The 16227-nt window shown below is 37.9% G+C and overlaps 1 protein-coding gene across 3 annotated transcripts in view; it reads right to left on the bottom strand.

Annotated features, from left to right (window-relative positions):
* The window catches only part of ZFYVE19 (zinc finger FYVE-type containing 19), a 641592-nt gene that overhangs the window by 406626 nt on the left and 218739 nt on the right, over positions 1-16227 (bottom strand). For all 3 annotated transcript variants that reach the window (XM_044074191.1, XM_044074190.1, XM_044074192.1), the window contains exon 5: positions 7901-8061. In XM_044074191.1, coding sequence (XP_043930126.1) covers positions 7901-8061 — 161 coding nt within the window. The remainder of the gene's footprint in view (positions 1-7900; positions 8062-16227) is intronic.

Raw genomic sequence — 16227 nt, 5'->3', positions numbered from 1 at the left:
ATTACTAGAAAATGGAAATCAAAGTCTAAACTAACTGTATTAGAAAAAGTGAATATAGTAACAGAGATGAAAGAACTGGAAGTGGGATCTTTAGAAAAGGGTAGGAGCAAATTACACAAAAAATGGGAACTGTGGGAACAAAATATGTACAGTAATGTTTTGGAGGAGAAATGAGGTTTAAGAGAAGGTAGGAAATGAATGAGTTACGTAATGGCTGACTGACAATGACTATATAGAAGAATATAAGTGATACATAATGTTTGTAACTAAAAATACGTCAATATGGTTTGTTTTGTTTTATATAAATGTATAACTGCCTATGTCATAAGTGATAATTCAATAAAGATGTTTCGTGTTTAAAAAAAAAACAAGATGGTGATTATAGGCCTGGCCATTTTGATGGTACTGGTAGGAAGAGCAAGTGCCCATGATGGCCATATCTCTACTGTAGCACTGGCAGAGACCAGAGCTTAGAGAGATGACCCTAGGTTAGGAAAGTGAGAGGATGGACTAGCCATGGTTGCCCATTGGACCCAGGGAAAGGCATGTAGAGCGTGGGAGTCAGGGCTAGGGAAAAATCCCTTATCAAGCTACAGTATAACATCATCTTGTCTAGCCCATCCTACTCTGCAGTTTCAGCAGATGCACAGTCATTAAAGGCTGCACATGGAAGGGTCTTCAGGTGTAGGACCCCTTCCAGAAGGGAGGCTTTCCCAGAGTGAGTCGCATTAGGGTAGCCTTTCATGGCATGGGAACTGCATAGGACAGGGAGTACAGGAAGCAGCCAATGAAAAAGACCAAATTCAACAGTTGTTGGGATGGAAAAAGAGAGAAGTGACAATAATGGGATAGAACTCATTCACACCCTTCAAAGTCAAGGGAGTCTGGTCCTATTTCAACAGTTTATACGAAACAAAATGACCTGCACCACTAATCTCCAGAATATGGCAGACTGGCCATGGCCTGAACCCAGTGGTCCTTTTTGACAGCACTTCAAGCCAAGGAGAACTAAGGCACTCACACCCCCACCACAAGGCATGAACACAGCTGGGTGACTGGAGGAGTAATTATCTTGGCCAGGGCAAAACAGTGCATCCTTTTTTATAGTCTCTCAGGTCTGAAAGAGGAAGAAGTTCAAGTAGCAAGAAAGGAATCACAGAAAATTTTTCAGAGGTTTGAGGGTCTTTTTCTCCTCAAGATGTAGTCAATCAGATCCTCGCTCAGCTTGCTGAAAAGCACTTCTTTTAAGAAGTGAGCATTCTATTAATTTTGTCAATTCCTGCTTCAGAGGACAATTTCAGCCATGTGAGACTGCAAGATACACTTCTGCCTCTGGCCCTACCCAAAGCACTCACAAAGATGAAGTTACAGCAGGGCATATGGCTTGCATTTTTGAATGCTGGAGCCTTCTGAAGATCTTTTTTTCTCAAGACGTCAGGGAGGCTTCGTCACCTTCTACATACCCTTCGTAACCAAGTGGGACCAGAACGGGGAGAGGTGAAACTAACAGCTGAAGGCTAAAAGTCCCAAAATTGCAGAGTAGTACACTACTGTCACACCTATCCAGTTCCACAAACAATCAGCAGTGTAGCAAAAGACTGTGGTCTCTGGACATAAGCTGGACCAAAGAGATGATATGGGAAAGAGCAGTGGGATACTTAGTGACTTGCTGTGTTCATTCGGATGGCAGCTTATAAAGGGCACCCGCCTTTTTTAGCAGACAAGTCTGGTGGGTTAGACTTGAAGGGACAAAGTCTGGGTGCTAAAGGAGCAGAGTTTGGATGCATCTGGGTTACATGGGTATCACTCCTAAAGATAGAGTCCAAGGAAGGGATAACCCAAGGCTCCTTACTCTTCTTGTCCAAAAGGAGTTTGAGGTCAGTCCAAATTGTTTCTCACAAACCTTAGGGCATTTCCAAAGGAAAGGTTCATCTAGGGAGTGTGTTGATGCTATGGAGAGATGAACTTAGCATCTTTGTCTGTCTTAATGGTCTCACGACCATAAAACCTTGACATGATCAGAAAGATGAAGGACAACAACTCCTATTACCTATGGTACAAATCTGAGAGACCAGCATCACTAACATGGAATATACAATGGATCTCATTCCAACACAGCGAAGAATGAGATGTGCAAAGGCCTGGCCAATGCTGAAGCTGAAGTAAACTTCAGACCATACTCCCAGGAGTGTGCTTTTGTACCTGCAACTCAAACACCACTAGATAAATACATGCTTCACATCTAGGCCTAAAGGCATGAGCCCTGCTGCAGTACAACATGTTGGGCCAATCAAGATTCAGTATGTTGTGTGTGTATTTTAAATATTTAACTTCAACATTAGGATTTTTTTAAAAAGTAGATTAGGATGTTCATTGGTTGTTATAGTGTGATGTCAGCTTATTCACATAGGGCAGTTACTATAAAGGTGTTTTAATTGTGATTGTAAAATGACTCTGAAGAAGCCAGTATTGACTAGTGAAAGCGCTTAGTCATTTCTTCAATAAAGTCAGTATTTTTTCCACATTACCAGTGATTGTCTTCAGTGGCTGTTTGTGCTTTCATTTTCGTGGTTTTACCCTATTTTGGGTGTTTGTCTTGGTTGCTGTTTTTCAGCCTTGGTGACGTTCGCTTGTGTGGCGGTGTTTATACGTGACTTTTTCGGATGGAGAGTGCTTTAAAAGAGCTTGCCCTTGTGGTTGACAAACTTATCAAGCTTCACACGGGAGAAAAAGGAGAGAGTAGAGTGGTTTCAGCGGTTAGCCCCACTGACTCTCAGGTTGAACTTTTTACCATGCATTCTCCCATTTCCATTGCTCCGGGTCAGGAAATGAATGCTTCCACTTTGTATAGTGGAGCTGTTTCGAAAAACACTACCTCCAATGTGGTACCTTCTGCTTCGGCTCCTGTAGCGTTGCCTAAACCAGTTGCGATTGGACGACAGCATGATCTTTCTTCCTGGTTTCAAACGCCGTCTTTTGGAGACATAACAGCAGTAGTAGATGAGAAGTTCATCGAGTTTCCAACTTTGAGGGAACAAATATCTAAGTATGAAAAACTTTGTATCAAGTTTAAAGCAATTCAGCTCGATAACTTATTTTTGAAAAAATCTAAGGAACTAAATCAAGTGCCTAAAGGGTTACGTATTTGGAAGTTACCTATGGGTATAGAAACTGGTACTGAAGCTTTTCGTGAGTTAACAGCTTTGTTCAATCGAGCAGGTATGGATATGTTAAATATTATTATTCGCAATAATGACATGAAGTTGTCTCAAATGCAGGATGACATTAGTAAATTAAACAAGAGCATTACTAGTGACCTTTTGTTTTTTGAGTATCAAATTAACTTTGACAAGACGCTGAGAAATATTGAGGCGTTTATTAAAAAAACAAGATTACTAAGCAAAAGAAACTGTTTAGAGATACAACTGACTATAAGAACAATTGTGCATATCCACCTGGATATAAATTGACAGTAACTGATTCGGGTGAAAGACTGAATGATCCTGTGTTCATGGATGATTATGTTGAGCAAAACAACGATGATTTTTTAGTACAGCAGAATGGACCACGGAGGTCAGAGAGACTTATGAACAGGGGACAAGTGGGAAGGAATGCACAGGTTGTGTATCCTCACCGGGGGGGACCGAAGGGGACGTCCTTAACTAATAATGATATTTACAATGTTTTTTTGTTTTAACAATTTGAATTGTGTGGGTGAAGATGATGAATTTGTGGACAGAAACATGTTATCTGATGTTGCTAGTGAGTGGGTTTCTGTAAATAACGAGATTTCAGTTATGCATTTTTATGAAGAAATGGATGTAGTGGGGCATGAAGTTTGTGGTGAAACTTTCTCTTTTGATTTAACGACAAACAGTGATGGCTCGAATATGTATATTCATGATGACATTGATACAGTTTATAGTCATTCTATAATGAGGCATGAGTTTTTGAAAAAACAAGGTTTTTTCATTTACAGTTATACTGATATTAAGATTTGTGACACACATTTTGATTTGTTTAGTAAGGGTATTAATTTTGTACCCAATTTTAGGTTGGATATAGCTCAGGTGCTTATTAACTTGAAACTTTACATGAGACAGTTAAATTTACAGATTTTTTTCTCTTCTAATAAACAAATTGAAGGGGTGATGAATACTGAAGTTTCACAAGACTTGAAAAGAAAGAGTACTTTTCTACCGCCCCCTAATGCTGAAGTTACCTTACTAGAAAAATTGGTTGAGTGTGATTTTAGAAGGATATGTTCACAAAAAAATTCAGGTATTGGATAACCTTTCAGTTAATGAGAGACTTATTTTAAGAAGTTTTAGGGCCTCCAACCAATATAGGTGTATGAAACCTGATAAAGGTGGATTATACTTCTAGGATGACTGAAATTTTGAATGATGAGTTAACGTATAGGAGGGTATCTATAAATGAGGTCAATAGGGCTTATGCCAAAATTGATTTGTTCTTATTGGATGCATTGTACCAGGGAGTTATAAATGAGATAGAGTTTAACTATCTCACAGTAAAATTTCCAGCAATGCCTACCATTTTTGGTATCCCCAAAGTGCACAAAAGCACTGATTGTTTGCCTTTTAGACCAACTGCCGCGGCTAGGGGTTCAAAGACTGAACCGCTTGCAGCGTTTATAGATGTGTTATCTAAGTCAGCTGTTAGTGAAGCAAAACATATTTTGAGGGATTCTTGGCATTGTTTGGAGAGACTTAAAGAAGTTACAATTGACAACTCCTGTTTTGGCTTTCTAACTATAGATGTGGTTAATTTATTTTCTGTCATTCCACATCAAGTAGGTTTAGAAATGTTTTATGATAGTCTCCATGCTAGTTCTATTGTGAACAAAGATCGGATTAATTTACTTCAAGATCTTATGGAAGTGGTTTTAAAAAATAATTTTATTTTGTTTGAAGGTGAGGTATTTCAGCAACTTTCTGGGGTGGCAATGGGGGCAAAATGTGCCCCGGATTTTGCTAACCTAGTTTTGTTGGCATGGGAAAGACTTTGTTTTCCCTTCCAGGTTCAACAGCAATATTTTATTATACAACAGGTTTTTGGATGACCTTTTGATTTTATGGAGAGGTGAAAAAAAGACTGTGGTAGATTTTGTGAATTACTTGAATGGTACCACAAATTTTTTTAAGTTCACTTATGAGTGGAATGAAGAATGTATTAACTTTTTGGATTTAACTATCAATAAAACTAACGTGGGCTTTTCAAGTACTATATACAGAAAGGAGAGTTATTCGAATTTCCTGTTGCATTTTGGAAGTTGTCATCCTTTTCACCAGAGAAAGGGTGTAGTGAAGGAGCAGATGGACAGAACATCTAGGTTAGTCAGCAATGATGATATGTTCAGGAAAGAGATTTTCAAGTTAATAGGCATGTTTTTGGAATGAGGATACCCTCTTAAGCTTTTACTTAAAATCAAGAAAGAGGTGCTTAGGAAAAGAAGAACAGATTATATTTTGAATATTAAAGTTCAACAGGCCAACATGGGGGGCAACAATAGTATTAACAACAATAATAATAATAAAAAAACTGGAGCAGTTTTTGTTTTAAAGTACAACAGGGCTGATGAATTGTATGCCAGTTTGAGAAACACTTGGAGGTATTTTTTGAGTGCTGAAATTAAGGGAACCTTAGGTGTTGAAACTGTGATTGTTTTTAGTAGGGGTGAGAATTTAAAGTGTATTTTGGAAAAAGAAGTTAAGCCTCATAATAAATCACGCATGAGTAAATGTGGGGCTTGTAAACAGTGTAGGTTCATTGGGGAAGGTTCTTATCTTTGTGTTTTTGATTACAGATGTACTATTGCTTGCCCTGGGCATTGTAATTGTAATAGTAAAAATTTAGTTTATGTAGCATTGTGCATGTCATGTGAAGCATTTTATGTTGGCATGACTACTCGAAGATTAAGAGATAGAATATCAGAGCATGTTAGATCTATCAGGAAAAAGACATACACAATGCACTTTATTTACACGCCACCTTATGCCCCAATTTCAATAAGTTTTTGTTCTTTGTAGTGGACCATGTTTCTTTACTAGGGAGAGGTGATGTGGCTAATAGAGTTGCTGTTTTGGAAGCAGAATGGCAACTTAGATTAAATGCTTTGAGATACCCTGGTCTCAATGACTGTGTGTCTCTGAAACCCATTTTAAAATTTAAATCAAGTCAGATTTAAATTACTAGCATTTTTTTAAAAAAATGTGTCTTTATATTCATATTTATACTAACATTTTTATTATTATTATTTTTTACATCATCATTTTCTAGATTCAGTATGTTGTGTGTGTATTTTAAATATTTAATTCAACATTAGGATTTTTTTAAAAAGTAGATTAGGATGTTCATTGGTTGTTATAGTGTGATGTCAGCTTATTCACATAGGGCAGTTACTATAAAGGTGTTTTAATTGTGATTGTAAAATGACTCTGAAGAAGCCAGTATTGACTGGTGAAAGCGCTTAGTCATTTCTTCAATAAAGTCAGTATTTTTTCCGCATTACCAGTGGTCGTCTTCAGTGGCTGTTTGTGCTTTCATGTTGGGCCAATCACTGACCATGACCTGTTGACCAATGTGCGCCTGGAGGCCAGTCCCAAGAGTATAGTCTCTAATCCTTCTTGCTACCAATACATAATCTGATAACTCCAGATACTGCTTTTCAAGATCAGGTGCATCAATCAGTGGCTCCTGGCAGTCATCTGAAGGCAGAGTAAGGACAAGAAACTCAGAAAGCACCTCCTTAGTATAGCAGCCAAAGGATGGGTTTCCTCAGACAATTCTTTTGCAGCAGAGGTAGAGAAAAGATACAGGTTCATAATATTGCCACTTAAAGGTGAGCTCACCACCTGCATCACCTGTAAGATGGCTGAACACTGGAATCACTTAAAAACTGGCTCAACACCAAACTTTCTCCATTACGATTTGTCCCTGTTGAGGTGATTTATTTTATGCTTAGGACTGCAAGAAGAATCATCCACCACTGCATTTACTGGAAGTGAACTAGGCCAATGAGTTTTTGCTCCAAAACAAGAATAGCTGTGTTGAATAACTTCCCCAGACAGTATAGACAATACTGGTGTGGGTCTTTGCTGGTAAACTGGCCATAGCAGCACCACTTAATGCATTGTTTGGTCATGCAAATGCAGGACTTTTATCATCATAGCAAGGATCAAGGTCCTAACTGTGTGAGCAGTACAAGATCAGTTTGCAACTGGAGACTCTTATTTTTACAGGTTAGTAATACAAATCACAATGTCTTATTTATTTACAAAAAAAGCTTGCATTCGTATATTATTTTATTATGTGTGTGTGTGTGTGTGTGTGTGTGTGTGTGTGTATGCATGCATGTATATATATATATATATATATATATATATATATATATATAAAATCTTTGCATATATTTTTAAATGTATTTTACAACAAATCAAACTAAACTATATACATGATATGCTTAAAACTATTAATGCATTTAAGTTTCAGTTTTAACTAATGTTATTGTTCATAAAATACATAATTCAAGAAAAACTTAATTATATAAGTAGAGAAAAATCGCACAATTTTGCCATGAAGTACTCAAGTACATGTGTATGAACAGTCCCAAATGCACTAAATTACAGAAAAAGTACGAAGTTCTCACTGATGGAAAGCAAATAACGCTCCACAGAGCCAGCAAGCAGTGTCTTCTACTACGTTAGAGCTGACTGAGGAAAAGTACTGGTAATGACATTTACAAATGCACCAGGTTTACAGATTATGGGCTTATCTACAATATAATGCCTTTTTAAGTGAGGACTAAGACTTTACAATATCTAAAGAGTATCTGCATGCAAAAAAGTACCCTAATCTGTATAATTATCTGGAAACTTACTAGGTCTGGTTTCCTGTTTCAGCTTCTCCAATCTCTCAGCAATAGCACGGTCTGCAGCAGAAAGTCCTTGGTATTTATCATCACGTTGGGAAAATTCACCTACAGATCTTTGCTGTGGAATAACTGGTTTGTTTTGTTTGGCCTCTAAAGCAGCCACACGCCTGCACAATAAGAAATTAAAAACATATCAGTGCAGCTAGGTATTTTAAACCCCAGTAATGTAATGTTAATAATCTCCAGCTTCCTGCAAGTAATACAAGTACAACCATGTAATGCAATTTACACAGCAAGTTATCTAAATATAACAATACCCAAAAGCAGTTAGCTATTGTTTCTCACAACAAAACAGCCATTTGTTTTCAGTTTTGATAGATAATTGAGCTTCAGACACTTGTACAATAAGACCTAGAAATGACATTTGCCATATTCAGTTAATTTCTTTTTCCTCGTTTAATTTTGGTGTTATTCCACCAGAAACCATTTTTTGTCCCACATGCTCCTCTTCAACCTCAGTAGCAGAAAACTGGAAAAGCAAAGCTGTTGTTTACAGAGCTCAGTGCAAGTAGACAGGTGGTAGGAGTACCATGATACAGCTGCCATGCAGAAGGCAGTGGAGGCTTTTTCTCCTGGCACCATACTCAACACTGCCCCATCCATTCAAATCATGCAACATCATCAATGTAGTCAACATGTATATGCTACCATGTGCATATCCCTCTGATGTGAACTGAATGGTCTTCCTCTTCACTTTATTCGCTTGTGCTAGAATCCCTGTTTACCACCTAGGGTTCAAAATGCAAGAAGCAATCCCACACCCTCTCTCGAGGACAGGAAGCAATGTCCAGAGTCGCTCAGCCCCCCTCTCCCCCAAGCAACAAACAAACACACCACAATACTAGTCCTTTAGCACCCATGTACTATTCTAACACAGATCACCAGTACTGCAAAAAATGTGAATGACATTATGCATGACTGCTTAATTAATCTCCAATTAAATGACATAACTAACCTAATGAGGCAGTGTAGGACGCTACTCTGCCCAGATGTAGCAACTCTTTCCATCACCAAAACATTTAATAACAGGAAGGGTTCCTGGTGACTTCAGTCATCTCAAACACGTGCTGTAGTGTCTTAGGAAGTAATGGGTCTAAATAAGAAGCCAGGATTCTCATGTGGAGTCGCTTGCCAACTCAAAACCAAGAGGAACTTTATGAGTTTCGACAGGGTAGCTTACTATACTGCCAGAACTACAGAAATCTGGAAATACAACCTTCTTGGCCACCACAGGGCAATGATCAAATTTGGAATGCTCTGAATTCTAAAACGTGCTTAAGAATACTCTCTGACATGAGAGAGACAGACAGAGATGCCCACCATCAATTCCTCTTTGCCATGTTAAACTCAGCAGAACATGGGGGAGGACTGCATTTTTTGTTTGTTGAGTCCACCTCCACAATGTCTTCACCAGAATAGAAACAGCGTCAAGATGATCCCAGACCTGCATTAACTCTGTGTACAGTGGGTATTTTATTTTATTATTCATGCCATGCTGTGTCTGACCATAGCAAGAAGGGGTCTTGTCTCAACTACCTTTGTGGAAAGGAAACTTCACGGCCAATAGCAGTCTGTAGTTTCTGTGAAGTTTTCATTCCTTTACACTGACAGCTTGGGAGACTTTACTTGCACAAGAAAGGAGCCTACATGGGCTGCAGTACCCATTAGTGAAACTACCATCATCAAGGACTGCATCAACTTTCACTACTGAAAGGGAAGGACTATATTAAGACTATTAAGAAGCAGCCACAGCTCTAGAACACTATGAGCCTAAAGACAAGGATCTGAAATCAAAAAGGTCCACAATGCTGCAACAACTTCAAAACAGTTGACAAGTCAAATGCAACATATGCCATAAAAATACATAAATGGAACCATTAAGATCAAAGCACCATTAAAGTAAGTAACAGAGGAGCAGAATCATCTGAGCTTGGACCCACCTGCAGATCCTCACCCAGACTGCTAACATCATGACCTGTGAGACATTTCTGTAAGTGAAAACAAAAAAAATGTTTGCTGCGAACTTAGTGATGAAGTTTTTGCAGTCTGGACCACAAGAGTCAAATCCTTCACTACTATGGCTAACACTGAGGATTTACAGTACAGACTATATGGCAACACACAGATTTTCTGTAGCATTTTTTTTCCTCTTGCTCCTCATGACCAAAAGGCCTTCCCACTCATATTATTGTCCCATTCCTTCCCCTACAGTTCATTCATTTCCACATTCAAGTGGCAGTAGTAGTAGTATTACTCACATGCAATCAGATGCTTTCTTAATTAAGCTTTACAACTCCCTAATGTACAAGCCTATCGAGGCCCAAGTGAGCTGGCTGTAATGAAGCATCTACTGAACTGTAATCTCCTACTTCCAGGAATAATATTCCCTCAGTCTACCATCCCCCATAAAAGAAGATGCCTCCACTGATCCCTGCTCTGCAACAAAGACTCTAAATGGAGACCACACTCCAGACATGTGCCCAAACCTCCCCCAGTGAAAGGCAAGCAGGCACCACCTAATCACTACTCTCTATTCCTACTCAGCTCCTCTAGTCCCAGAATTGAGTTCAGGACACCTGGGTCACAGAGCATTATCCCTTATGCCACAAAGCCAGCTTATACCCAGAAATTAAAGTGAAACCCACCAACAGTGAAGTGAAGCAACTTAATTACTTTAATAGACAATTTATTTGATTTATTTTATTTTACATTTGTTAACCGGGAAAGTCCGACTGGACACACATCCATTTTCAGCGGAGGCCTGGGGAGAAAAGCTCCACGTTAAAAAAATTTTTGTAACACTTAAAATGCAGGTTACAGAGATATCTAGAAAGTTAACAATAAATCAAAGACAAATTCAAATTAAAGTTACATTTAGATAGGAAATAATAAAAAAACATTGTTGGTGATGGAATACATATACAGGGAAAAGAATCATTTAAGAGGTGTGTCTATAAGAAAAAGGATTTTCCGCTAAAAAGTAAGGATGATGATTAAGAGAAGGTAGGTTAGGTAAGGAGGAGTTTATTTAGTATGGGCAGGATAGCAAGTTATTTTCCTGATATTGGAAATTAGAGACATATAAAGAAGTAAAGAAATATCTAGTATGAGGGTGTGGGAAGACAAAATGAGGGTAATCACATTTGTGAGCTAAGTTTGGTTTAATAGTTTCTTGGTATATTTTGGGTTAGTCAGGGTTTAGACATGAGCATGACTATTTTTTGTCTTACCTCAGTCTGATTATTGTATGGGTTAGTCAGGGTTTAGACATGGACATAGCCAGTCACTGTGCATGTGTGTTTTTAGAGATATTTTGAATTGAGGCAAGGAGCATTTAGTGGTTAGTTCAGCAGGAAGGGAGTTCCATTTTTTTCCAGCAGAGTTGGAGAATAAGGAATCTCCGGCTGAGTTGTTGGCTTTGGTCATTTGTACTAGCATTCTGTTGGATGAGCAGAGGGATGCTAGGTTGCTATAGGGGGTAATAATATTAGTCAGAATAGGTAGGTTGTTAGAGGATTTTATGAATAACTATGAGTTGGTTATAGTATATTTGATTGGGTAGTTCTAGCCAGCCTAATTTGTGAAGATTATGACAGTGGTGGGTTCTATATGCTGAGCCTGTGGCAAATCTTGCTATATTGTTATAGCAGCTGGTGATTTTGCGGAGGTTTGATTTAGATAGATTAGCGAGGATAGGTGAGGCATAGAGAAGGGATGACAAAAGATGTGTGCGAGCTATGGCGGCTCTGGCAGTTGGGGTTAGAAATTTCTTAATCCTATACATGAAGCCTATTTTTTTAGTTTACTGTTTTTATGGTTTTGTCTATATGGACATCGTAATTCAGATTATCAATGATTATACCTAGTAGTTTAGTGCAAGGTTCAGGAGAAATTATGGTGCCATTGTTAGAAGAGACTGTAATTACTGGTGGTATTAGCTTACGGATGGGGGAGAAAAGTAGTAGTTTGGTTTTGTTTGGGTTCAATAAGAGATGACCATTATTAAGCCAGTTCTTTACTTTGTTGAAGGTGGTTTGGGATAGGGATTATAATTCTGTGGGAGTAGAGGCAGAGCAGATTAGCGTAGCATCATCTGCATACTGTATAGAAGTTGCCTGTGGGATAACTTTGGGCAGGTCATTGATGAATATACAGAAAAGGAGGAGACCCAGAATAGAACCTTGGGGTACTCCAAGGGTGACAGGTAAAAGGGGGGATAGATTATCTTTCCACAGGACAGCTTGTTGTCTACCGTACAGGTAAGAGTGGAACCAGATGATTACTGGGTTATCTATGGACAGTGATTTGAGAGAGTCTAAGAGTAGGTTGTGATTTACCATATCAAATGCTTTGATAGATCGAGGAAGAGGGCAGAGGAGAGCAGGTTTTGATTATGGTTGTGATTTATTGTGTGAGAGAAGGGCAGTGGTTGTACTGTGGGCTGGTCTGAAACCATGCTGGGATGAGGCTAGGAGTGAATTGTGAGTAAGGTGGGCTAAAAGTTGCTTCTGTATGCATTTCTCCATTATTTTGGCTAAGAGAGATAGTATGGCGATAGGTCTGTAATTAGAGAGTTCAGTGGAGTTTCCTCCTTTATGAAGTGGAATAATATGAGCGATTTTCCAAATGGAGGAGATGTAGGATTCCTGGATAGTACGACTGATTAAGATGGAGATAGGGTAAGCTATTACATTAGTGGCCTTTTGTAGAAACTCTGCAGGAAGTTTTCCAAGAAGATCTTGAGAAAGCACATCTGTTGCAGTGGCAATGACCTCGCTTTTAATGTAAGAAACTGCAGCATCTTAAGACTTGGACTTGTCAAAAAAGATATAAATTATGGTTACAAAATAAATGGCCTCAGAGCAAAATAAAAAAAATACAACATCAATACAGATATAGGGACAAGAGTAGCCAACAATTTGACCTTTGACCAATGCATATCTTCCAAACTCTGTAGCCCATCTAAATCCAAAAAGCATATCTAATCACTTTAGAGATATCACTATAATACTCTCTACCTCACTGATCTGACCATTATCCAATACAGCACCACAGTGGGGCAGTGGTTGACTACAACACGGGCAATTTAGGCAGTCACCCAGGGCCCATGGCCAGCCAAGAAAATAAACATAGCCCATATGCTGAACAAAACTGATCAACTCTTTCCACTTAAAAAAAGCTCAAAATGCTAGACAACTCGAGTATTTACCCTTGTATATTAGCAGTGCCTGCCATCTGGCCATGCACAGAAGGGCCGATGAAGACATTTAGCTGAAACACTTTATTTATTTATTCTTTTAAGTGAAGAAGCACATCTTTTCTTAAAAGAATAAATCAATGTCTCCAGGCTGTGGCCCTGTCTAAAGCACAACTGCTTTTGCTTCATTGTCTTTCTATGACTCACTGGTATGGCAATGAATAGAAAGTTATAAACACTAGAGCTGCACAGACTGGTAAAAACAAAAAACGATCAGGCGGTTTTAAAAACTGATACTCCGATTTATTTTATAAACAACAGTTACAAGTACTTAAAGCGCTTTTCGTCTGGTTGTACACAGACTTCCTCAGAAGATACAATAACAAAGAAACACTTATTTAAATACTCAACAGCTGAAAAAGTGCGGGAAATACTTTAAATGTAGCTTTATAACAACCTTTAATGTTCAAAGTAGTTACATTGTCAGAACTCTACATAAAAACTGGGACTTGTTTAAAATTAACCATGATTTTTTTGAACGTCTTGGCAATAAACCATGTATAGTATTCAAGAGAGGAAGTAACCTAAAAGCACTTCTTGAGAGACATCAATTAAAGGTGCCTACATTTGCAAGTACATTCAAATGTGAAAATTGTAACTACTGTAAATTCATAGACACTACCAACTCATTTGAGATTGACAGACATAAATACAAGGTGAGATCTAAATTTAATTGTAACACCAAGTTCATTGTTTACTTAGCTAGATGTGTAGTGTGCCCAGCATTCTATGTGGGCAAAATGGAACGTAGATTCCATGAGAGAATTTATGAACATATTTATACTATAAATTATAATAAAACTGACAACGCTTTAGCAAAACATGCCCACTTGAATCCTCAGCATCAGTTCAAATTCATGGTTATAGACCAGTTTGTGAATGACAACAGAGTTGGTCCAGCTTCTTTCAAATTAGAGGAACTGGAACTATTGTGGCAGCTAAAACTAAATGCATTCAGTTTTCCAGGCCTTAATGAATCATGCTCAGTAATGAGCATTTTAAAACTTAGAAGCTTGCAAAGATAGTCGTTCATTTGAAACACAGTACACAAGAGTATATACTTACTTTAAACCCTATTTTTGAGTGTAAGTTTGTTTATTTTATTTCAAAATAGTTTTAATTTAGCATGTATGTATTTATTATGGTTTAAAGTAGAATTACGGTACTTGCACTTTAAAGATCCTGGTTCAAGTTTGAGTACATGTTGATGAATTAATTGATTGTAGTAAATTTCCCACACTTTTTCAGCTGTTGAGTATTTAAATAAGTGTTTCTTTATGTTATTGTATCTTCTGAGGACGTCTGTGTATAACCAGATGAAAAGCGCTTTAAGTACTTGTAACTGTTGTTTATAAAATAAATCTGAGTATCAGTTTTTAAAACCTCCTGATCGTTTTTTTGTTTTTAATGAATAGAAAGTTGCCATTACTAAGTAGTGATAGTTGGGGTAGTGGATTGCCAACAGGTTGAGTCATCACAGCAATGCAAGGGAAATATTTTTTTATACACTGGCAGTCAACTATATGTGGGGTGGGGGTACATGTGCTATGAACTGAAGCAACTTCACCTCTTCATTTGCTCATTTTAAATTCTGGCATTATGGGATGTTATGGATTTGTTTGAAACAAACTAAAATATTTATGTTACCTAGCAGTCAAGCAGAAAAGAGGTGGCTATCTGTACACATTGCTTCCTTCATTTGCTCAGTTTAAAGTCTTGATTGAAGGGTTTATGGGAACTTGTGTAAAATCAACTATAATATTTATTTTTTAATACTTTAGCAGGCAACCAGATTTGGGGGGGGGGAGTTAGTTTTGTTGTGGATGAAAGCAACTTGTCCTTTGCGTTTCCAAATTCAAAGTCTGTATTTAAAGGATAATGTGCAATCAACCAATATTTGAGGGTGTGGTAGCTGTGTAGTGGATGAAAACAACTTGCTATCTTCATCTGCTCAATTTAAAGTGTATTTGTGAGAAATAAACTAGAACATTTACTCTTTTGTAAATGCTGGCAGGCAACAAGATGGTAAAAAAGAAACTCTGCTTTGGATTAAAGCAACTGAGCTTCTAAATTGACAGAGTTTAAAGTACAACATTAAGGGCTACTATGTTTTTATGTGAACAAATCAGTAAACTTACTGTTTGGTCACTCTTTGTGTGAAAGAAATTCATAATGATCTCTGATTTCACAGAATGTTCTTGTCTTGGCCTAATAGTTTTGGTCTGCAACTTACACTCTTGTTATTTGCCCAGCTTACAGTCTGGTTTTTACAAGCCTCATGTGCATTTATATGAAATATGCTGGAATATTTACTCTTTGGGTGCTGTCTGTGAAAAACAAAATTGAAACAGTTCCTTGATTTCAGAATGCCCCAGACATTGTCTCATAGAATTTGTGGTTTTCTAAAAATTAATTTAGTATTATAGTGAGTAAATGGGGGGGGGGGGGTGAAGAAAACTTGCCCCGTTTTTATTTACTCAGCTATAGTCTGGCTTTACAGGACCGGTACACATTTGTAAGAAATTAATTTTAATACTTCTGCATGTCCTCCCCACGGTTGGGTAGCATTTGAAAGACATGCATGCGTAAATGTGCGTGCCTTCGTTGAAGGTTGAGCGTCGAGCTGGCACCTCGGCGTTTCATAAAAATCTACTGCCAATCATTAGCGGACCAGAGTTCCACTGTGGCGACCCCTTACCGGGAAAAGCCAAAAGACAAACAACAACTCTTTGGGTCATGTTTGTGTGAAGCCATGCTGAAACTGTTCCTGAAATTGCAGAACATCCCTGACTTTGCCTCATATTTGCACAGTCGCTAAATAATGACAAACAGATCATTCAGAAACTAAATGCCAATGTAAATTAATTATTATTGTAGCAACCACATGTTCAGAACAATAAAACCAAAAGCACCAGTAAAAAAAGGAACAATTTTAATAGGAAACGTTAAGCACTTTCATCTCTATAATTTTACAAGACTCCTTGTATTATCAGAACAACATTTAAAATTTGTTCCT

The sequence above is a fragment of the Protopterus annectens genome, chromosome 6.part0, assembly GCF_019279795.1.
Source record: "Protopterus annectens isolate FY-2018-M chromosome 6.part0, PAN1.0, whole genome shotgun sequence".
Taxonomy (NCBI): Eukaryota; Metazoa; Chordata; order Ceratodontiformes; family Protopteridae; genus Protopterus; species Protopterus annectens.
Note: the sequence above shows the minus strand (reverse complement) of the source record. Positions and strands in the feature narration are given on the sequence as shown.